The sequence below is a fragment of the Balearica regulorum genome, chromosome 11 (genome assembly GCF_011004875.1).
Source record: "Balearica regulorum gibbericeps isolate bBalReg1 chromosome 11, bBalReg1.pri, whole genome shotgun sequence".
In the NCBI taxonomy this organism is placed as follows: Eukaryota; Metazoa; Chordata; class Aves; order Gruiformes; family Gruidae; genus Balearica; species Balearica regulorum.
Window position 1 is genome coordinate 22,246,269 of NC_046194.1, and position 22,866 is coordinate 22,269,134.

The window sequence follows — 22,866 nt, forward strand, 5'->3', positions numbered from 1 at the left end:
GTTTTTCAGGACCTTCTAGACAGCAGTAAAATGCACTTGACTTGATTGTGAACATTTTTGCTGCTTCTGAAAGCAGAATTGTATGAGCTATGTTTTTTTCACTGCTGCGTATTCTTCACGTTACCCATTTTATATGGAGTTGCAGGTAAATAACACACTAATGCTTTGAGGAAAAGAATCATAACTAAGGGAGAAGATGTCATTATAAAATTAAATTAAAATACATATTGTATGTTCTCCCATTTTTTGTGAAAAATCTGTATTTTTTCCACTTGTATTCCATTGTATGTATGTGATTGCCATTCATAACCCATAGAAAGAAAGTCTTGGGACCACTGAAATAAAGTTATATGTGGGGTTACTACTAAGGTACTGGCCTTTATTTTACTCTCAGGATTTAAATTCAGGATGTCTGCTTTAAGTGATGTGGAAGTCAAAAAGATAAAACTTTTAATTGAGAACACTTTTAAGAAATGATAGGTCTGATGTCGTGCATTTACATTATAGGCTTTAATATTTAGTTGAGATTATGTTAGCACTTGGAGCTTTGGTGAACTGTCTGTGAGAAAAGCAAACAATGAGAGATCCAGCAGCAGCAGCATGCGTGCTTCATTGAAAAACCTGTGTTTTAATGCAACTTGAGTTCTAATTTATTAAATAAGCTAATGTTACAGACATTTAAATTGACGTTGTGACAGAAATGAGCATTTGGTGGAATTAAGGCATGAATTCTGTTAGGTGCTCAAACAGGTGGTAAAATAATTTGCTAAATTGAAGAGTAAAATGAGGAAGTGTCGAGTTTTGGCATAATATACTGTGTGACCTCTTTATAATGAGTGTCTGAGGTATTAGCAAACCAAGAAAGGAAATATCTTTAATTGAAAAAGATACATTGCTGTACTAGCTTCATATTTAATGTCTTATGCTTTTTAATTAATAGGCTGAAGTCAAGGCTCAGCTGAAGTTTCAGTAGACCTTTTTTGGGGGGGGGAGGTGGGGGTTCTCTCCTAGCAGGAATAATGACTATCTGGAGTAAAAACAGACCATTTTGGAAAAACACCTTTTCTAACCCTTATCTGTATTTGAAGAATGCCTGCTTAGTATTGAGTTTCAGATGTAAATACTCTGGGGGTTTTTTTCACTATGATTTATCAAACTTTATGGCTTCACAGGAAGAACTATTTAGATGCCTCATTTTCAATATTTTTTTAGGATGCCGCTTATTAGATGAAACAATTATGTCATAAAAATGGAATGATTTGTGGAGAGATGATGGTCTCTGGCAATATTTATCCACCCTAACCACTTCCTTTCTTGTAATAAAAGGTGTTCTTATATAGAGCATGAAACACGGAAACATGCAGGAAAGATAGGAGTTAAAGCGCAGTATTAAGTAGAAGTGCTATTGAGAGAACATGGAAAGTGAATGCTAATGTGGGTCTGACAGATACTGAGTCTTCTTCCAATATAATTTTTCCTTCTTTGTTTCATATAAATCTCCACCACACAATCATTATTCAGAAGGAGAATATGCAACAAGAGATGTCATGTTGGCAGTCATAATTCACTCATTTCAGACATGTTTCAACAAAGGAAGAGATTGTTGGATAATAGGAATATACTCTTGGAGTTTGGAGAATGTATTTTAAGGCTAGCGGACAGACCATGATGTTTCTTGATCAACATTGGCTCAGGAAATGGAGGGGATTCGGAACTTGAGGGCCTTACTGGAGGTGTGAATGCCTCAATTTTGATACAGCAGAAGTACTCTCTTATTCAAAAAGTGAACAGAATAAACAGTACTGGACCTTACCTGTAAGGTATCCCCTTCCCAAGTCAGCTTATACAAACTGAGATTACCGATTCCTTTTTGAGAGAGAGTGTTCAGAATATAAGCTCTTGAGAGTTTTTTGTTGGTGGAAGGTGAGGGGAGTGTTGGGGGGTTTTGGGTTTTTTTGGTGGGGTTTTTTTTGTTTGGTTGGTTTGGATTTTTTTGCCTAGTTAGCTTGTTTCTTCAGTTCCTAGTGTGAAAAGCTCTGGAAAGATTGAAATAAACTTGTGGAAGAAATCAACTGGTAGGATGTGGTGGTTAGTAATAAAGTGTCTCTTGATACAAATTATTTCCATTGATGGAAAATCATTGTGTGATGTAAAAAGAGCCGTTTTCATAAGAACTGTTTCCACCTGTGTGACACATGAGCGGCTTTGGAGAATTTACCTTGGTTGAAATCAGGATTAACTTGACACAAGAGCGAGTTAAGCTGCAGTAATGTCAAAACATCTGTGTTTATGCTTTGTAGTGTTTTGGCGAACAACTACTTTCTTTCAGTGCTGCTTTCAAACCTGTTTCCATTAAACTTTCTGTTTTCTTGGCTGCCCTGCAAGTGCTAGGCTGCTGTTGACTTATATCGCCTTCCAAATTGATTTTTGCACGCACTTTTCTTCCAAGAGAGGAAGATGCAGTAAATGGTCCTATCTGAGCACAGAACTTGCACCACATTTGAAGAATTTGCTGCGGCAGTAGGCAGTAAATGCTGCAGTAACAGCAGAGTGCATACAGAACTGCATGAAGACAAAGCTTGAAAATGGTCTCCAAGTTGATTAAATATAAAGCTGGCAGTCTAGCTGTGCTCCAGCCATCCCTCTGTGGTATGAAGGGCTGGACAGGATTTTTACACATGATGATCATAAAGGTGTGTTTTCTGTTGGGTGTGGATGATGAACTAGATGTCAAGAAGACTGAGGTATGTGAGACTATGCAGAGGTTTATGTCAAAAAGCCAGTCTGCTTTGTTTTGCTGGAGGCTGAGAACCGTTAAAAGCCAAACTGAATACTGTATGATAGCGTCACATTCAGAGAAAGTTGCGCTGGCTGCGTGGAAACTGGTATTGATAAGGGGTTTCAGAGAGGAATCTGGTGACCTGTAGAAAACAGCCATGTGAAACACTGAGATTTTTACTGGCCTGCTGTTCTATATCCTATCTGTTTTTGAGGTGTCCATGGGCAGTCTGCTGAGTTTTCACTAATTGTAATGTTTCGTATTTTATTGCTCTACTTTTAATAGCTGGGGTGGTAGAAGAGTATCAGAGTCTAGGAAGTTTCAGTTAATGGATCAAAGTATTAAGTTGGTAAGAGTTGAAAGGCATTTCAAACATTGTTAGCCTCAATTGCATATGAGAAGCAGTAGCTAATAATGGGTTTTGGATCCTTGATTACAACTTGACCATCTAGTATTCAGCCCTCTGTTAAGCTGTTCACCTGTGATAGTGTATTTCACTCTGAAATTGTGAAATTTTTACCCAAACAGCATGATAACATTTGCTGCAGATAATTTCAGTAGGATCATTAGTGTTTAGCGCATCTACAGAATAATAAAAATCATTTCTTCAGTGTAAATAATACTTTTTTTAAAAAAAAATTAGCCACACATTTTAAGATTGTTTGATAAGTACCTAAGACTTTTTTGAAATAACTCCCAAAATGGTAGCATTACTTACTAGTTTCCTCTCTGGGAAATAAAAACATAACTTTTGACTTTTGAGCATAACTGTAACCTATGTCTAGGTAATCCTGTTTAATGCTGTGGAATTTACTATGAGAAAATGACCCCGGTAATTTCTCTGGGTTTGACTGTTGGATTTAGCAGAATTCTTTTTCCCTTTCTAGGTGCATCCATCATCTCATTGCAGGTTCACATTCTTTTGTTTAGAAGTAGAAATGTGTAACTCATTAGGCAAATACGGATACGTTCATTTGTTGACATAAGGCAAATCAAGAGTGGTGTGAGAGGTTTAATGAAACTATTTTTGTGAGACGTATTTTGTAATGTCTAGAAGATTTTTGACTTTGTGCAGAGGTATGCGGCTCTGGTGAAGACACCTAACATAGAAGATCAATTTTCAAAAGTACTCTTAGTTTCAAGAGGTTGTCAAGTTTCTGATCCAGGTTTTTATTTGACCTATATTACTACTGTAAGCAGCCAGTTAGGAGTTTAAGTTATGTTCTCTTCTCTGTAAATTACGATTTTTTAAATACTTACTATAAGGTCCTTTCCAATTTCTAGTCCAAACTATCTGTCATTACTGTAACACAGATAAATCTGTAATTTTCTTTATTTTCTCCCACAGATCAATATGTAGAAGTTAGTTAATGAAGCCAAATCACTATGTTGCTACATTGACTCTCAACATGAACAGTTTGTGGTAAAGTGTTCCTTCTTGATTATGTATTTATAGATAGTGTGACCGAGAAAGGCAATTGTTCCCAAAGCTTTGGCACCTCTATAGTATTCTCATAAGAATAAAGATGATTCAAATAAATGTCAGGAAGGATTTGCTGGCTGCTGGAATCAGACAGTTGTGTGATGCAGAATTTTCTTTTGATATCAGCATGGTGTTAAAGTGGCTCACTACTTTGCAAACTCGAAATACCAATCAAACAGCTGAATTTAAACGGTGTGATGGTTTTCTATTTACATAAAGTGAAAAAGACAGGAAACAGAGAGAGCTTGGGGAAAATACCCACTGGGTGAGAAGGATTGTGTTTGATTTATTATTATTTTAATTGCCTAATGGTGCTAAGGGAGAATCTAATTAAAATCCCTGGAGAAGTCTTCAAAGAAGGAAAGATAAATATTGCAAAATGTTATTTATAGCCCTTAGTGTTTCTTCTCACCCACATAAACACAAAAATTAAATACGAGGGCTGGATCACATCATCTGAAGCTTCTCCTTTACACACGCAATGTAGAAGAGTCAAACATAGCTGCCCAGAAAATAATAGCAACGTAGGCACTTTGTAATGGCTGTGTTGTCTCCACCCAACTGCATGTTCTGATCCTTTGGTTCCCATGCTGATCTCAGCAGAACGTGAATATAGGATGGACTACTGTCAGGCTCTCGTCTAGTCTTTAACGGGCCATTAAAATGTGCCAGCATGCAGTTCTGAATTGTATTTTTGATTTGGGATAATGTTTTCTGGCAAAAAAAAAATGGCGTAGGCTACAGTCAGATACACTGTCCAAACCCTGTCAGAGTGAGAATTTTCTTCTTTCAGCTGCTTGCCATTTTCCCCTCTTTATGGCTTCCCATCCTTCTGCTCTGGTAATATGACTGCATATTTAATCGCTCTCTAATCCAGTTTACTAAAAATGATCCAGGTTAGTCTAAGAGGATTTAATAATGTTGGGTTTTTTTCCTTTTGGATTATTTTGAAACAGCTGTGGCATTACACTTAAATTTAAAAGGACATTATGATCTAGATGGAGGGTAATTATGCACAGTGCAAGATAGGGGGAATAACTATAACTACTTAGCTGTAGCCAGAGAATATAATCTGATACAGTTTTTAGGCTTAGAGATCATTATCTAGTGCATGAAAGAGACTGTCTCCCCAAAATATTTATTAGTATATGCTTTGAATACATGTAAAATAGACCTGATGGAAAAAATTTAGGGTGAAGCTCATGAAAAAGGAAAACACTTTTTATTGACAAGACTGATTTTAAACATCTCATAGGAGATGCTTTATATCCTGTTCAAACTCCCATTTGACATCTAATATAGTTTCATTTAAAATGTTTCCTTTATGAACAGTGGTTGTTCTGAAGTAGAGTCAGTGGCTTCAGCGGCTCTTCTGGCCCGTTTGTCAGAACAGCGTGGTGTTATCCTGACTGCCTGGCAATTCAAAAAAGGTAGACTGGAGCTTGTTTAGAAACTGCAAGATGATAATTTTGAATAAGTTGAATGTGAACCTGGTAGATAACTTGTTAAGGTTTTTATTTCAATTTTGACATAAATTAGAAGGAAAGAGAAATTTTAAGTTACACTACGTGTTTCTGGTATACAAGTATAATGAATGATGTGTTGTATGTTTATAGCTCTTCACTTGCCATTCTTCCTTGCTGATTTGAAAACTGGTCGCAGAAAAAATTTAGTAGGAAAAAAGTTTTCTCTCACTCTCCATTTCTCTGCCACGGATACCTTCACAAAAGCCATCGCCTGTTCTTCTGTAGAGGTAGGCCTTCTAAAAGGTACACCTTTTGAGGATTTGAGATTTGGGTAGCAAGGTAAAGGTCCTCTTCCCTTTTTTCTTGTCTATCTGAAGTATGACGGCTTCTTTCTTCATGAGTGTCTTAGGAAATTATTTTATCTTCTACATTCTTTGTGTATAAAAGAACAACACAGATAGAGGGGCTGGCGGAACTGGGAAAGCCTCCTCTGCTAAATCTGTTGTATGGATTTCTCTGAATGAAGAGCAGAGCAGAGCCATGTGTATGTGTCTCACTGTCTGCTAGCATGCGTACTTCTATTCATACAAACAGACGTAGATCTGTTTGTGTGCATGTTCTGTAACATGCTGCTCTCTTCTAAAATGTCCATGCAATCACATAACACTATCAGTGGGCAGTTTTAGAAGATCCTGAATTAAAGCTATGCAGATGTAGTCTCAATTTCTCATAGGACTGAGTTTTATAAATATTTGTATACACAAGATTTTTGGTTTGCAGTTTGTTTGCATTAAGATATACCCATTTTATTTCAACCATACGAATAAGAGATTATTAGCGATATATTGGAGAACCACCCTCAAGGTGCTTATCAGGAAGATCTTATTCTGTGTCACAGATTTTCTTCATAGTTTAGCTTGATACACTTGTGTTGACAATTTTGTAATTTAGTACTTATTTTTTGGGAGTGTTCTTACATAACTCCTAATAGAATTGCTTTCATGGAGTTACTCTAACAGTTATTTTTAAATAATTGGGAAACAGTGAAGCACGTCTTCAAATTTAAGTGATCTGTCTTATTGAATCCAGATAATGAATGTTTTGACAAGTTCCATCCATGTTGCTGAGTGCATAATCAATGCTCATTGACACTAAGAAAAGCAGAATTTGATCTGCTGTTTCTGAGACCAAGAGTTTGATGATGTTGAAGTGATGCATGACTTTTCATATGCCAGATAACAGTGTTTTCTGTTTGTTTTCTTATGTTTTCCCTTTTTATTACCTTTGATCCTGATGACATTTGCAGTAATACTAATTTTTTTCCAATAGAGCACTTGTATGCTATCAAAGAGCTCATATTATGAAATTTCAACGAATAGTACTACTGAAGGGTTTGGGGATTTTTTTTTTTTAGTGCTTTGGGTTTTCTTTCTACTTTTTCCAGATTCATCAGTTGTCTTCTAGATCCCATTGTCCTACCTTCTCTCCTGCCAATATGGACCAATAATTAAAGCTAGCGACACTGTGAGTGTGTTTATCCTTAATGCGTGCTTTTTCAGGAGTGCACACGGAGTGAACGCTTCTTTTGTTACATGCGTGCTATGACTTTGTGAATGCTAATCTACTTGATAACAGCTTCGAAATACAGTGTCAGCTGCTTTGGGATATGTACTGCCTTTAGACCAAAATAGGTGTCATGTATAAAATCAGTGGCCCAAGACTGCTACTATTTTACTTAAAGGGTTTAGAGACTTTAAACAAATTCTTTATCTGCTTTTTGGTGGCTTGCTGGCAGTAACAGTTCTGTTTCCAGTACATTGGTGCTTTTATTTTTGAGCAATAATATGTGCATTCATTGAAGATTGAAGTGATACTTATCTTCTGAACTGTTTGGCATTTACTAATGTAATATACATGACAAATTGCTGCATTTCTTACAATTGAACAAATCTTGGCAGGTTTGGTATGATATTATATATGTGTAACTATTGCTTAGGAGATTGGCATGCTTGAATGCAATTACATAGGGCAAAGAAAATTTGTTTAGTTAAATGCAGTATGTTGGTATAGCAACATTGTTACGTTTCTTGAGTGTTTAAAAGTATTTTAAATGTTTTTGTTGTTTTCAAAAAATAGCATTCTTTTCAGTACACTGAAGTGTGAATATTTATTAACATCTACAGTTTACTCTAATTATATAAAATGTAACAAACGAAATACACCCAGCATCTTATATTTTTTTGCAAGAGTACTCTATAATCAGTTCATTTAGTTTTCTGTGTATGTATATGAGCAGACTAGAACTACGTTTACTTGACTCTTCAGTTGTATCATTCTTTGTGTCAGTGTCTGAAGTAAATTACCTCCTACTCAAAAGATTTTGAGTGATGAATCTTAGCAGCGCAAGTTCCCTGAGATTTCTGCAATAATTAAAGTATTTTTATAATAGTCCCAGGTCCCGTACGTAGAAATTGGCACTCTGAAGACAGTTAAATGACAGTGATCTTTTGCAAAGTTGAGTTGAGGGGCAGTGGGGAAATCCATTCTTACTTTTCTATTTTCCGTTTGTTTGGTTTTTTTTTTCCTCTGTTCATTCTGAAACTATGACTTGATGAATGTCATTAGGCTGTAATCCGTTTATGCCATGTGGTGGTGGGAAGAGAGAACTAGAGATTTCATTTGGACTGAGTGAACCGGAGTCACTCTGAGCTGAGCCCCCGCTGCCATCAAACTGAGATATTTTCTTCTTGATCATTTTTCTTTCTTTTGCTCGGCGATTCTGGAACCAGATTTTCACCTGTGGTGTTATATATGGTATCTGATTAATTCAAAGTAGAGGTCACCTTTTTACAGTAATAATAGCAATGAAAATATAGATATGTTAAAAAAAATGTAAAAACCCCATAAACCTCAAATAAAAAAACCCAAAACCAAAACAAAAACCCCACAAAACAAAAAACCTGGATTTGTGCAGTGAAAATATTTTTAATTACTCTGTAGCCATTTTCTGCATCATAATCAATAGAAAATTACTTTCTTTTCTGAGACTTGGTGTAAAGTGAACTTGCTGTGTTATATTTAGGAACATAGGAATCAACTTACTCATTTAAACTTAGGGTCCACCTAGTTCATCATCTAAGCTTTAACAGTGGCGGGTGTCATACTTTAGGAAGATGCAATTATGGAATAATTTTGAAGATTTCTTTATGTTACAGATTAATTCAAACCCACATAGTGAGGATTCTTTTTCTTCATTTATATTGTGAGTGATTTTTGTGTGTACATATATTCATATGTATTTTAAAAGTTTTGAATTTTTTTGTTACTGGACTATATATATGTATTTTACAGATACATACGTACTATGACGTGTATAAATAGATATATCAGCATTACTCAATGACAGCAAATTTCCCAGGCTAATTGTGCGTACGTAAAGTCTTCTGTTTGAAATCTGCTTTTAGTTTAAGAATCTATATTTTCCTTCCTTATGTGAAAGTGTGAATGAGTAGAAAACACCATTTGTGTTTTCCTTATCATTAATTTTTTGTGTTCTTCCTTTACAGTTTTAGTTACATCCTTTATTGTTGTGTTGAATACTATGGATACTATATGAATATGATATAGAAAGTCATACCATTGCTTTGCATTAAAAATCTCATTTTCTAGTTATTTTTTTATTAGCTTACTAGTAATGACAGTAAGAAGCATTTAGCTTTGTCATGAGTCCTGTAGAAATGCAGATAGATTATGTATTTTGTCTACATTATACTTGAAGGAAATTTACTAGTCAAAAACTGGATGGCTTTGAGAGCAACAGCTATGTAAAAGGAAACTGCTGATTTTATGCAGTGTCCACTATTGGTGGTTACTCCAGGCATATGTCTGTTCTAAATCAGCCAGCTTGCATAATATTAAGGTGGAGGTTTTGAGTCTTTCATAATTGTAGTTCTCTGAAAATTTTCCAGTGAAGCTATACCCTACTGTATAACAAACTTCAGTGCATCAACGACAGACTTGGTTTTCCTAGTTACTTTGTGGGGCCGCTTAGAGTCTGTGGTGTGTAATCTGTGTACTACTTGGGTCTGGGGTTGAACATCACTGCACTTCAATATGTTTATAAAAATCCAATGCTTGATCCTAAAATACCATTGCTTATCTATACATCCTTACACTTAGCCTCAATCGGTCCCCCTATATTCCATGTTCTTGTACAGACCAAATGCAGAAGCAGAGGAGGCCACTGAAAGAGGAGAGTATTTTAGAGAACTGGATGTGTATATTCAGAAAGAACAAAAGTTTGTAAAATTCTAAAAAGAGAGATCTCTTGTTTAAATTTACCTGGGGACAGTAAATCTGGTTGCTAAAGTATGACATGCCTTATTCAGTATCACCAAATCTTCTCTTTTCCTCCCAACTGTAGCAGAACTACTGAAATTCTGTTGTATAGGGAGGGTTGGATGCAACAGTTACTGTATTTGCAGACTGCAGAGCTGTGCTTTGTAAGTGTGATCTCCACCACAGTGATTTTAGGAAACTCTTTGTCCTGAATTCCTCTAGTCTTTGTATGAACACAGCTAAGATACCTGGTCCCCTGCTCAGGAGACTGTCTTTATATAGGACTGAGTATAAATATGTACTATGTACATTGATATGAATGAATGCAGAGCTGCTTTCCAGAGAAGCAATGGATCTAACTATGCACCTGAAAATTTCCTGAACTGGTAGTCTTGGCTACGTATATGTGTATAATAGGCATAAAAATTTGGCACCAAATTTTATAGCCTGTCTATAGTTGGTGTGAACTACTACTATAGGTGAAGTACCTGTGAATGTAATAGCAAAAAAAAATCCCAACTTGAAAATCAAAGGCTGTAAAAACTCCTTAAAATGTGCTGAAATCTGACTGAGGAGGAATGTGGCTAGTGGCAATAAATTTGTAACAAAAACCCCATAGATATCTTGTTTGACTGCTCGTTGAATGCTGAGTTTTCGTTTTCCTGGCTTACAGCTGAAATGCATCCAATGCTTTGGATTTTTTTCTGGCTACCATTTTGTGTGATTGCAAGAAGAAATAAAATAGCGAATGTCATAACTATTGAGAACATAGCTAAGATAATGTTAAGTCCAACTTTAAATTGTAGCTGTCTAGCAAGCTGTTATGCATGTAAGAGTAAGTACTTTTTCTAGTGTAAATGAATTCCTAATGTTTAGTTACCCATAATTGGAGGTTTCTGTCAAATTAGCCTATTTATTAATTTGTATTTGCGTAGTGTATACTCTATGTGTCAAATATACTCACAAACTTTAGCATGGTTGCCTTCGTACTACTTTTGGATACAGAACGTGAATGCTGCTCATGTCCTCTGGCAGTACCAGTGTCTGGTGAAAGGGTGCGTACGAATGATGGATAGTCTCTGTGTACCTGTCTTTCAGATAGTCCCAGGTTTGCTGCAAGTTCTGACTTTCTCCTTATTGTAATATATCTGTTGCAGTGAAATTCCTTCTCTAATTCTAGTCTCTGATGATCTGTGTAAACAACTCGGTACTTTTCTTTTGTTCTTGTTTTACCTGTTGAAGAAAGCAATGTTATTAATATGTTGAATTTGATTTTCTATAGCACCTTTCTTTCAAACATCTTAAACATTTTACAGACATTATTAATTGAACTACAGAGTACTTGCATGGGATTGTTTTCTGTGTTACAGAGAAGGAATATGAGGTGCAGGGTGAATAAGTGAGTATTGGCTATCATAACTGTCTCTCCCTCTTTATCTCCCTCCCTCTGTGAGCATACATTTAAATGTGAAGCTCTTAAGTGAAAAACATCCTGAAGCATCTTAAATAATTCATAGCAGTACATAACTGGTGCTGGCTATATTTGATCTCAAAGGGGGTTCATTGAAGTGACTTCCATGTATATGCGGGCATAAATACACAGGATTTAAAGACTGAAGTTCAGTCACAATTTGTTGAGTTGTACCATGTCCTAATTCTTTATTTGAGTTTTTAAAGATCACCTCCAACGCAAAGAAATGTCCTACTAGAAATGCTTTCACATTTTCTTGTGTGGCCATGGGATGTGCTTAGAAGTTCAATAATGATTTAAATTTATTTTTTCAAAAGCTCCAGTCTTGCAAGATGCTGAGTGCCTGTAGAGCTATTCCTGGGGGTACTCTGTGTGCTGAGCTTCCCATTCGAGTTGAAGGCACTTGGCAATTTGTAAGACGAGGCAATAAAATACTTGTAAAAGGATTTCAGTATCATCATCTCTCTAATGTATAAAAGAAATATTCTTTGATATATTGGATGAATACGTTAAGAGAAGCATTACTAGATGTTTAGAAGAGATCTCTCATTTCATAGACTTTTATAAACAATTCTTCATGTAATAATAATAGATCACTTTTCAACTTATTTGTTCTCCTTTGCACTTTCAACAGCCAACTAGATCGTTTTCCTTTTTCTTCAGATCTTCCCAGGGTTTTTTTTGATGTGAGGTTTCTGGGACAAACTGTAGGACAAAGACTCCTTTAAAGTGGTTCCCTAAAATCCAGTGAGGTGTTAAGATGAAGCACACGCCACACAAAAGAGCGACAAGGAGATCTTATCAAGAACCCCTTTCACATTCAGAAACACAAGCCAATTGGTTTGGAATTTACAAGCCCTAAACAAATGTCAGACTCTTTCATCTTAGCAGAGGAAAAAAGGACAGAAATAGATGAAGGAGTATTTTTTTCCTCAGTTCTCTTTAATTTTGGCCCAACACTGAGGATAGACTTGCAATATTTTTATCTGAAGGCTAGAGGTAGACATAGCTTAAGACATTTTGAAATACGCATCATTAAGGATGTTTTCCCAAATCCTATGCCACTTTGACTTCTAGTGCACGAGGTTTTCCTGCCTAAATTTGGAGTACTAAAACAATCATCAATCTAAGTTTACTTTTTTTTCAAGGTACAAATTGTTGGCTTTGAAATATTTGCTCTAAGTGATAGTTATAATGTTAACAATAGTATAGATATTCAGGTTCCTTGTAAACTGAAGGCTTAGAAGGTAATCTTTGAAAACAAGTTAAAATTCAACAGGGTTATTCCGGCTTCACTATAATCAGCAAATATAACCATGATTTGAAGGGGTGGAGAAAAGGAGTAGTTTTCCCCATTCCCCTTGGTCATAAAATTCACAGAGCATTTCTTCTGAAGACAATAAAGCTAGGAGAAGGCCTCTTTATTTGCTGTGAAAATCATCACCCTTTCCGGCAATATAACTCCTGAAGAAAAGAGGGAGAAGGAAGAGACAAGACTGCATATCAAAGCAAAGTGAAGTGTTGAAAGGGTCTGTTGCCTCAATATGACAGATAGGCCTCAAAACCTCAGACAATGTAGGCCAGTGGAAAATAGATGTCACAACTAGTTTACAAAGAAAAATAAATTGGCTTTAGAGCAGAGGCCTGGCCTTTTTTCCCCCTGCTTTTCTATGTTGCTTTCTGGCTGTGTTTCTGCTGTGATGTAATCTGAATTACTTGTACATCACTGCCTGTTTAAACAAAGACTTAAAATATGTTGACTAGAGTTTTTAAAAAAAAGCTGAGGCTGATCTTGCAAAATATAAAAATAATGTTGTCCTTTAGTCCCCTTAAAGTCTGTTCTTTTTCTGAGAAGGTCATTCCCAGATGAAGTCTCATATAAAGTTTTAAAAGATATGAAATCTATTTGCTAGACCCTTGTTTAGATACCTTCTTTTCAGTAAGGTTCATGCTTTGAAGGCTCACTCGATCTCATAAAATACACATTTTACACTGTTGATTACACAGGTTTTACAAATCAATTGGCCTGAAGTTCTGCTCTTGCATAACTGAAGTTGATGGGGCATTTTGTCATTGATTTTTAGTAAAACCAGGATCAGAATGTAAGGAATTATGTAGATGATCATCTTCTCCTTTTGATAGCCTGTCTGGGAAGATATTTTTACCAAGCCCACTTTCGATGTATGTTTTTTTTAAAATTTCTTATTGCCTCATATGTTTGCAATGTCTGTGTATTTGAAATTAAAAAAAAAAAGTTTGGTTCTGAATATACAATTAGGGTCTTTTAGTAGGAGGATATATAATTTCAAATCAAATTTTATCTGTTGAAAGGACATAGCACTTCTGTCTTAGTGATGTTTCATCCTGAGAACTGACTTGATCGGGTAAATTTTCATTTCATTTTTCCTGCAATTTAACTTTTTATAAAATGCTGAATACGAATATTGAATCAAAATGTAGTGTATTTAATAGAGTCTAAATAGAGGGGAAAAATTCCCATTAACATCCCTTCCCCAAAAATAATTCTCATTGTCTTCAGGACAGTATTTTAGTCGGCTCCTTTATTTAGTTAGATTAGATTTCTGTTATTTTGTGCTGCTCACATACATTGATGTGAGTCCAGACCACTAGTGACGTTAAGGACATAACACATATTTATGTATATAAATATATTTGTAAAGTTTAGGGCTGTAATTCTGAAATTTTAGAGCAATGAACTGTATTAAGCAGTGATAATATTGAAGGGGAGGAGCCAATAGCTACTTTGATAGCATGGATCATATTATGGCAATAAGGAAAAACAGAGAGCAAGTCTGTTTCAAAGAGTGGTTATAATGGCATCAAGTAAGTTTTCTTAAATTATCTTCGAGAGAAATTCATATGTAGCTGTTACATGCGTAATTTTAGCCATGACATTATTTGTTTGAATTTCCTTTCGTGTTTCACAACTTTTTATGTGTTTATGTGTCAGTATTAAATTTTTCCAGTTTTTACAGTTACCATTATTTTAAAAAATCAATGAAAAGACAAATGTATTTGGTACTTCTCTTGTTTTGCAAAATACCACATTCATGCTTTGCTCTCTCCCAAACCCTTTTTTAAAGCTGGGTTGATGTCTCCAGCCCAATTCTGGGAAGTCCTGAGCTGTTTTTAACACTTCAAAGGACTGGGCTCTAGGAATGTACAGCCTCAGGACACGTATCTGTTGACAGGCCCTGTTTCACCTGTCCAGTATTGTTCATAAAGTATTTTGGCACGTGTGTAAATTCTGTGTAAGTGCTTTTCAGACGAGAGATGAATTTAAGCACATAACTGCTTTTTTGAATTGCATATATATTTTATGAAGTTGAGCAAGCACGTGAGAAAGCTTTCAGGGTCTTCCATGCCTGTGCAATAAGTGTAAAACTTAGAATTTAGATTTTTAAGTTTGTTTTATTCTTTAAGAATGCTAACACATTTAAAATTCAGTGGCAACATGACAGAGACAGGGTTGCCTCATTGACATTCAGTAGTCTCAATTGAATTTGGTCTACACTCAAGTCTTGCATCACTTCTACACCTGGAAATCTCCAATGATGTTAATGAAGTTACTGCTGATTTACATGAGTATACATAAGGGGGGGGAAAAAACTGACTATAAATCTGCCCGGCTTTGAAGACCTTTGTAGAGGCTCCAAGTGGAAGGATGGCATTGTGGTATCTTAATGTTCACTAGGCATTTTATATTTAGTAACAGCGCGTATCGGTTTTTAACTAAGAAACAATTACCAGACTAATTTTGCTTTTGAGTAATAGCCATTTGAAGGAGGATTGCGTCTCAAGCAGCAGTGGTGATTTTCCATGTCTTCTAAGATTGTTCTAATTGTAATTGCTCTTTCTTTAGAGCATTTTCTTTGATGCTCTCTAACATACACTTACTACTTTTGACCTTAACAATAGATTTACCAAACCTTGCTACACCCATTTTACACCTTGGGAATATACACTGAAGGGTTCATCTGGCATGCAGCTTGTGACAAAAACAGGCGCATCAATGACTGACACTTGCAAGAAAGTGATTTTTAATTGTGTAATTGTGTGGCAAGCTGCAAAATTCTGGTACATGAGAAAAATACTGTAAAATCGATTTGAGACTAAATGAAAAGGAAGCTTAACTGATGAGATATGTGGTCTGCAAACAAAATAGTCTACACTGATCATTTGAGGCAGATTACTTCTCTAGGAATATTTCTTCTCACCTATTAAATCTAGGTAGAAAAATAAAATACAGAGGAACAACAGGAGAAAATTGCATAATCATTACAGTGGGATCAGAGCACATAATTTTCTTTAAAAGTATTGAAAAGTCTGTAAAGATTTAAAAAGGTCAACCTGATTTTATGCTTATATTTACCTTGCGGCACAAAATAATTGTGTAGTGTTTTTCCCTGTAACTCTTAAATGTTGCTGCATTCATTGTTGCCTAACATTCTCAAGAGTATCTTGTTTTTCATCCAAAATGCATTACAGAATGTTACAATGAAGATTCCTGGACTTGAGTGAGATGCAGCCATATCTAAACACAACAGCCATTCCACTATAGTAACCTTATACAGCCTTTATGGGACGAAAGTGAAACTAGTGCAAATTTAGTTTAAACTGCATGAAACAGCAGTAGGTTAAATAAATGTCATAAATGACCCACCAACCTATGTGCTTCAAGTAAAGTTAATTATTTATAAGATCAGTGATAGCAGAAGATGCTTTCTCAGGTTGAAAGCTGAACGTACACTTACCAGTAGTGTTAGTTTGCACCGTTTTCCTCATCCATTCATAAGAGCTGTGCCTTTGGCTGTTGGGAGAGATTTGCTGTGTATTAATTGTTTCTACAGGAGGTAACCCCCCAGATCCAGCAGGATGGAGGGAGCTGTAATCAGCAGAACTGTAGGAGACCTGTCCAGGAGACGAGCCATTGATTTGTGCAGCAGCAACCGTGCTGGACGGTCCTGGGCCGTAAGCGTTCCAGTCCTCCCGCTGTGGGCCATAGTGGGATCCCCAGGTTCCCGCAGGCTGTCCATGGGTGTCCAGAGTTGGCACATGATGATATCCCATGTAGTCTGAATAGGGTGGAGCAGACACAAAGTTTTGCACTGGCAGGTTGTTGTTACCCCTTGCAGATCCTGGATACATGCTGGTCTCTTTATCCAAGAGAGAGCTCACATACATGATTGTCACAGATTGTAAATATGTTGTCACAACATCTTGTTCTTCCGTATTTTCTTTCGCTGCTTAAAAAGAATTGTGTTTGGTTTTCTCTAATAATGCCACTCTGCTTGGAATCTTCTGCTTCATCCTCTTTTATTATCAACTGTGTTACCAGGTGCTGGTGGTAATGGTTTACCAAGATCTTGTCTGACGTCAGCCTGCCTGCCTGCCTCATAATTACATTTACATTCAAATGAAGGGCTGACCAACCCCACCTTTCTGTTTTCTCTTTTAGAGAACTTTTATCTATCCTGTTATCCTTCCCTGATATTCAACAGCAATTCCAGTACTGTAAGATGATGCAACAGTGCCTGTATTTGTAACTTAGCAAAAAAGACTTTTAAGAAAAGACAGTGGTAACTAGAATGGCAATGTTTGGTGTTCAAATGATTCTAGTCCAAAACCTTTATTTTTGTGGTATGTTATCAATCAACAAGGAAATCTGTTACTCTCTTAGTTTCTCAGATACTCAAAAGAATCCCATTTTTACTTCTTAAATTAAGGGACACAGTCAATTTGAATAATTGGGAAGCAATAACTTCAGAATACAGAGCACCTTGTAAACAGCATGTCTTGAATATAACTGTCTCAAAAATTTTCCCCTCACTGATGTTTGTAACTGGTTTTCTGGCATGGGAGAAATTAAGGCTCTAACTATAGTGCATATGTTCAAGCTCTCCCCATGCAGAGGGATTTAAAAGAGATCCCTTCATCTGGTGGCCATTGCAAACTGATACATTTTAAAAAGCAGACAATAAATCTTCTTAACAAAGATGCTGCCAGAAGTACAAAGAAAATGACTGTAAAAAAGTAAAAAACCTCTTTGATTGGGCCCAGTAATATTGTCGGTTCTGTTTCAAACTGAAGACAGCCTTCATCTGCCCAAAAGGCTGGGTGTCTTCTTCTGAAACTGCTGTATAATAGTCTGTTTTCAGTGGTGGCAGCTTAGGTAAGTGCAGTCAGCAGTGAGAAACGTCTGGGTTATCAAGTTAGTGGATCAGAACTCCCTTGATGTTTTTCTGAAGCGCCTGTCACATGGCTGCTCTATAGGTCAATGTGAGTGTTCCTACCAAGAACAATTATGAAGGTGGTTTGTGTGTCATTACAGAGTTTGATATTAACATGTGAGAATTAAACCATACCTTATGACTGGAGAATTGCCTCTATATAGTTGTCTAGCTACAATTTGTAGACTGAATTTGATATTTTTTTTTATCTTGGATGGATTTCTTTGCAATGAGCTATTTGTCAAGGGGTATGCTTGCAAAAGAGGTGCAAATTACAATGAGTTGTTTCCCTTTACAAAGGTGTGGTTTTTCATTCAGTATCCTTTGTATTTTGACACTACTTGTATTCACACATCCCTTCTAATTCCAGCACTAAAGGATTCTAAGTGTATTCTTAAAGAGAGGAAAGATATTCCTCTTCTGGTTTGGTGGGGTTTTAGAGGGGGTTGGGTTGTTGGGGTTTTTTTGAGGCAAGAATTTTTACTGAGAAGTGTGGCAAAATCTTTATAATTCAGTTTGCTATATTTACAGATTTCTTTATTAATCCTTGGGACCATAAGAATGTTGTGGAAAGTTGCATCATGGAATAGGACATGGAAAAAGTAAGGCCTTCTGTAATTGCTGTACTTTTATGAAAACAGCCATTAAAAAAATCAGAACAGACTCCTGTTCCCTTCCTCTTGAAAGAAAAGGAATTACAATACACTTTTTGAGAGCCCACAGATTTTTAGTACTGATATATACTAAAAAGAACAAAGAGCTCCACTGAGCATCATCCAAATTAGACAGGATCTGTTTCCTATACTGGAAGTATCCATGGTATCTTGGCCTATTTGTGAGCATTATCCTAGCAGTTGAATTCTGATGTATTGCTAAATTTTATGCAGAGCTGTCAGTCACAGGCAGATCCGCAGGAGGATGAGGTTTTGTCTCCACTGACTGTCTGAAATCCATTGACACAGTACAAATGAACATTGGTTGCTCCCAGATTTCAGATCAGACACATTGTTTGACTTCTACTCCTAAGCACACCGTTTTCACGTGTTAGTGAGTGACATTTAATTTCATAGAATGTATTAGATCTTGGTAACATTTTTAATCCCCGGTCTTCCTTTTTCTTTATGGGATGCCTCTGCACATACCCCCCACAATTTCACTATCGCCTAATCCTATTTTTTGTATCTGAGAGCTTTATCCTTTATTCTCTGTTCTTTTATCTTTTGTTTATGCTCCTCCTTTCCCTTTCTTGTTTTGCCTGTTCCATTATCTGAATTTTCCTTAGATCTATTTCAATTCTTTCCAGAACATAATTAGATCAAGATACGCCAATGGCAAATTGCTACACTGATTTGATATCAGCTAACAATAGTAAGCTTTGACTACGACATTTTGTTTGAAAAGATTTACATAGCAGGATAAGATTGCTGGGTAGGACTGCAGATTTTTAACACCAAAGTGAGAATAAGATAACTAAAATGGCAACATTCAAATGATCATCTGCACCCTGACTCTTAAGCCTTCCATTTCCATTCCCACAGAACCATGTGCATGTATTAAAAAGGAACAATGCCTTTGCATGGAGTCTAGTAGTTTGAGGCTACCAAAATTTTGGGATTGATGTTTTTTGAGAGCTAATTGACTGTTAATCAGAGTCTGCCTTCCCAAGAGTCATTTCTTGGCCGCACATGCGTCCCTCCTGTTCAGATCCAGCGTGTCGGTAGCTTCAGAGTCACTGAACCACTGCTTCTTCAGTGTATAGTAGGAACTTACACTGTAGTCCCAGGGACACTTTTAGCGGGCATTGCTGTCAGGAAAAGGTGGGGGGAAAGAAAAAAAAGTGCACTGCCCTTGCGTTGTCCATATTTGCTCTGTGAGGGGATGGCGATTAGTTGCTGGTAGTAGAGGAAGGGCTGCCTGTGCCTCCTCAGTGCTTGTGGAACTGTTGTGTTACCATGGGCCCTGTCCTGACTTTCTGGGGTGATGGGAAAGCAAAAGCAGTTCTGAGGTAGTGGGCTAGAGATGCAGAAATCTTATCCAAACGGAGGTTTGTATTTATACCGTTTTCTGCGGTGGGTGATAAAGACAGAACAGGAAAGATCTGTGTGGTATTGGCAGCAAGAGTGCTCTGCTCTTTGGCATACCTCAGAGAGATGGATTGCCAGAATAACTGAACTCCAAGCTTATAATTTTCCGGTTTTTTCCTCCCTCTATTTGTTAAATTGCTGTGTAAACTTATCTACTTAGCCAGTGTCCACAGGAGTTGCCTCTGTTGACATGAAGTTGTATGTGTGTAAAATGGAATGTACTTTGAGATCTTTGGGGAAGAAAATTTTCTAGTTTTCTAACAAGCTGTTGATGAAAATCTAGCAATAACAACAAGCATAGTGATAACCATTGGAACTATTAAATTTTGTTTGAACAGGCAATGTAGATGGTATACTGTGGTATATGTGCTGTTCTAAAGAGCGTTTCCAAACTGGGTAATAATAGTATAATCACAAATGTGCAATTAAATGTTTTAATGACAGCTATTATAACTGCAATTTCAGGGACTACTGGTAGATAAAACTGGCCTGTACAACAATAACTTATATTAAAGGTGTTTATACCTGTGATAGTTTTTATTAGGAACCCTTACTCATAAAGTTACTCTTCTTTTTATATGGAGATAAGAAGAAACAGATCTGTCCATCTTTGAAGTTTGAAAATGATATGAAATCTACCTGAGATTTTGTTTCTGAGGCCAAAAAACCAGGTGAGCTTAGCGTGTCCCATTCTGGCTAAGGTAACAGGAATAGATGTTTGGTTTTCTGCCTCCAGATGACCACTCTAATAACACATCAGTAACATCAGGCTTAGGAATGCTTCTTGCCCGTACCTTTATAGCTGCATGCTTGGAATTTCAATGGAATGGCTAGCTAAGGACTTTGTTAGTGAACTGTGTATTGCTGAGAGTTTTAATGCAGTATTTTGGAGGTGTTATTGACCCTTTATTCATGCTGGGCTTTGGACGCACACCCTTTCCTCCTAAAATTAATACTCAGCTGTATAATCTTGAGGAAGGGTCAGTCAGTACATGCCACGCTGTCAACTGAGGTCAGTTGTGTTGGAATAAAATCTGACTAGTCATGAAGGCAGGCAAGTGGTTTTAAAATTTTAAAAAACACAGCTGAAGAGACTGCTCTTGCTTTCACTGAAGATTCTATAAACACAAAGCTTCTGAAAATTTTATTTACCCCTTTTAATTGGGCTGTTTAATATGCAACAACCTAGTTAGGTCTCATTTTCAGAGCTTGAAATGCAAGCACACGCCAAATTGTATCTCCGAATTGACAGATGTGGCACAGCCTGGAGAGGTGAACGAGCAATGGTAGCTGAACTATTTTCACTTGCTGAACTGAGCGCTTCTGGGAAAAAAGGAAAAGGGATATAACATAAGTTTCAATTCTGTACTGTGTGTCTCTGTCATCCCTAATATGTATTTCTTTTTCAGAAGAGATCAACAGTAGAAATAAAAATGTCACTTGTCCATGAAGCCTTCCTCAATGGTTTCATTTTTAATTCCATGCTCTGAAATTTTTGTTGTTAACAAATCCTTTTGAAAAATGACGAAAAATGAATTGTTGGGAGCATGGTGATTGTATTTACCCTTCTATCTATTCCACTACTGTTTTTCTGTCTGCTGCTAACAATGACTTACCCTTCATTTCTTAATGTTAACTTTTGCATTTTATTAAAAGTAGCGACAATGTATTTCATGTATGATCTGCATCAGTGTTGGAGTTGCCAGGAAACAATGGTCTGGAGCTAAAGGAGGGTCTTACTATTTTGAAATCTAAATAATTTAAAATCTGTTAGAAAAATCAATCCTGACAGTAATTAAGAGTATGTCTCCCTGCTCAACAAGCAGACTTAATGCAGAGCCTGCATGTGAACTCCAGGTTAAATTGATTCTTTTTCACAGAACCGTGAAAATGAACAGCAAATCCTCTATTGACGTTTATTTGGTTTCCTTCCTGAATCATGTAGTGTAGGCCTCCCACTTACTGTAACTAATTCGTGCCGACCCGAGTATAGCTAGATGGGAGTATTGGGTGCTCACTATTGAGTCCTTAGTGTGGTCTGTCTTTCATGAGGTACCAAAGGAACTGATTGCCTTTACTGTTTGCCATTCTTGCCATACATGTGGTTTATATTCCTGGCAGACTGGCATTTCTGTTGCACAAATTTAACTCTTCTTTCATACTCCCAGGTAAGAGAGATTATTGTCTATATAAAGTCTGTCCTGCCTGAGAGTGACTGTATTTTATTGTGGCTTAGAAGACCAAGAACACACAGGGTATATCTTAATTAAGTCTTTCCATTTATTGTGGTACCTCTTAGAACAGAGTTTGTTACAAAATGTACAAGAAAGTCTTTGTGCTCTTTGAGTATGAAAACAGCTGGCAAACATTTTAATCATAAAACCTGTGCCTATTTTTTTGACATAGTGAGGTTTGTACGATATTGTGTCCAACTAGTAACATCCAGTGCCGTTTCAAAATATGACTGGCTGTGTAAGTCATCTGCAAGGATGCGTCATCTCGGTGTATGCTCTGAGTGTAAAAGCTTGGGTTGGAGTAAGCCTGTAGTGCACCAGCAAACTGAGAAAGGGTGCTAAAGTAGGATTATGCTTTTTAATTTTTATGTTAACATCCAGAATTAATGTATTTTTGAATCTGCTCCTTGGGTAGAAGGTAGCAGATACCTGATGCTCTCTCATGTGTATGTTAATGATTGCATCATGTGTATGTTAATGATTGCATGACCACTAAGCAATTGCAGCTACTGCATATTTGAAGTTTTTGTTTTAGAAATGTAATTTGGAGTTGTATATTTTGCTTAGTTGCATGAAGTTTTTGTAGAAGGTCCTATTTGCTATGCTCTTCTTGATCTTTTGTACCATATAGATCACAATTCTCGCTGGGTGATGGGGTTTAAAGGTTAGTGAATTCCTCTGAAAATTGGATGTACCTTGATCGTTCTTTTAATCACAATTAGGATTAAGGGCTTAGATATTCTTGTGATGTAGTCTAAGG

General features: G+C 36.6%; 1 protein-coding gene across 1 annotated transcript; it reads right to left on the minus strand.

Annotated features, from left to right (window-relative positions):
* Positions 1 to 7,583: 7,583 nt before the first annotated feature.
* On the minus strand, positions 7,584 to 16,826 carry LOC104641147 (homeobox protein CDX-4). Its single transcript, XM_075763028.1, has 3 exons — positions 16,313 to 16,826; positions 11,154 to 11,299; positions 7,584 to 8,525 (listed from the first exon to the last, which is right to left on the minus strand). The coding sequence occupies exons 1-3, from the start codon at positions 16,740 to 16,742 to the stop codon at positions 8,319 to 8,321; spliced, it is 783 nt and encodes a 260-aa protein (XP_075619143.1). The 5' UTR covers positions 16,743 to 16,826; the 3' UTR covers positions 7,584 to 8,318.
* Between the last annotated feature and the right edge of the window lie 6,040 nt (positions 16,827 to 22,866).

Coding starts and splice junctions, on each gene's coding strand:
- LOC104641147 (XM_075763028.1), bottom strand. CDS start 16,742: ATGTATGTGAGCTCTCTCTTGGATAAAGAGACCAGCATGTATCCAGGA. Junction 11,300..16,312: donor GGTGCAAACTAACACTACTG/GTAAGTGTACGT, acceptor TTTCTTCAACAG/GTAAAACAAGAACAAAAGAA. Junction 8,526..11,153: donor TGGGACTATCTGAAAGACAG/GTACACAGAGAC, acceptor ATAACACCACAG/GTGAAAATCTGGTTCCAGAA.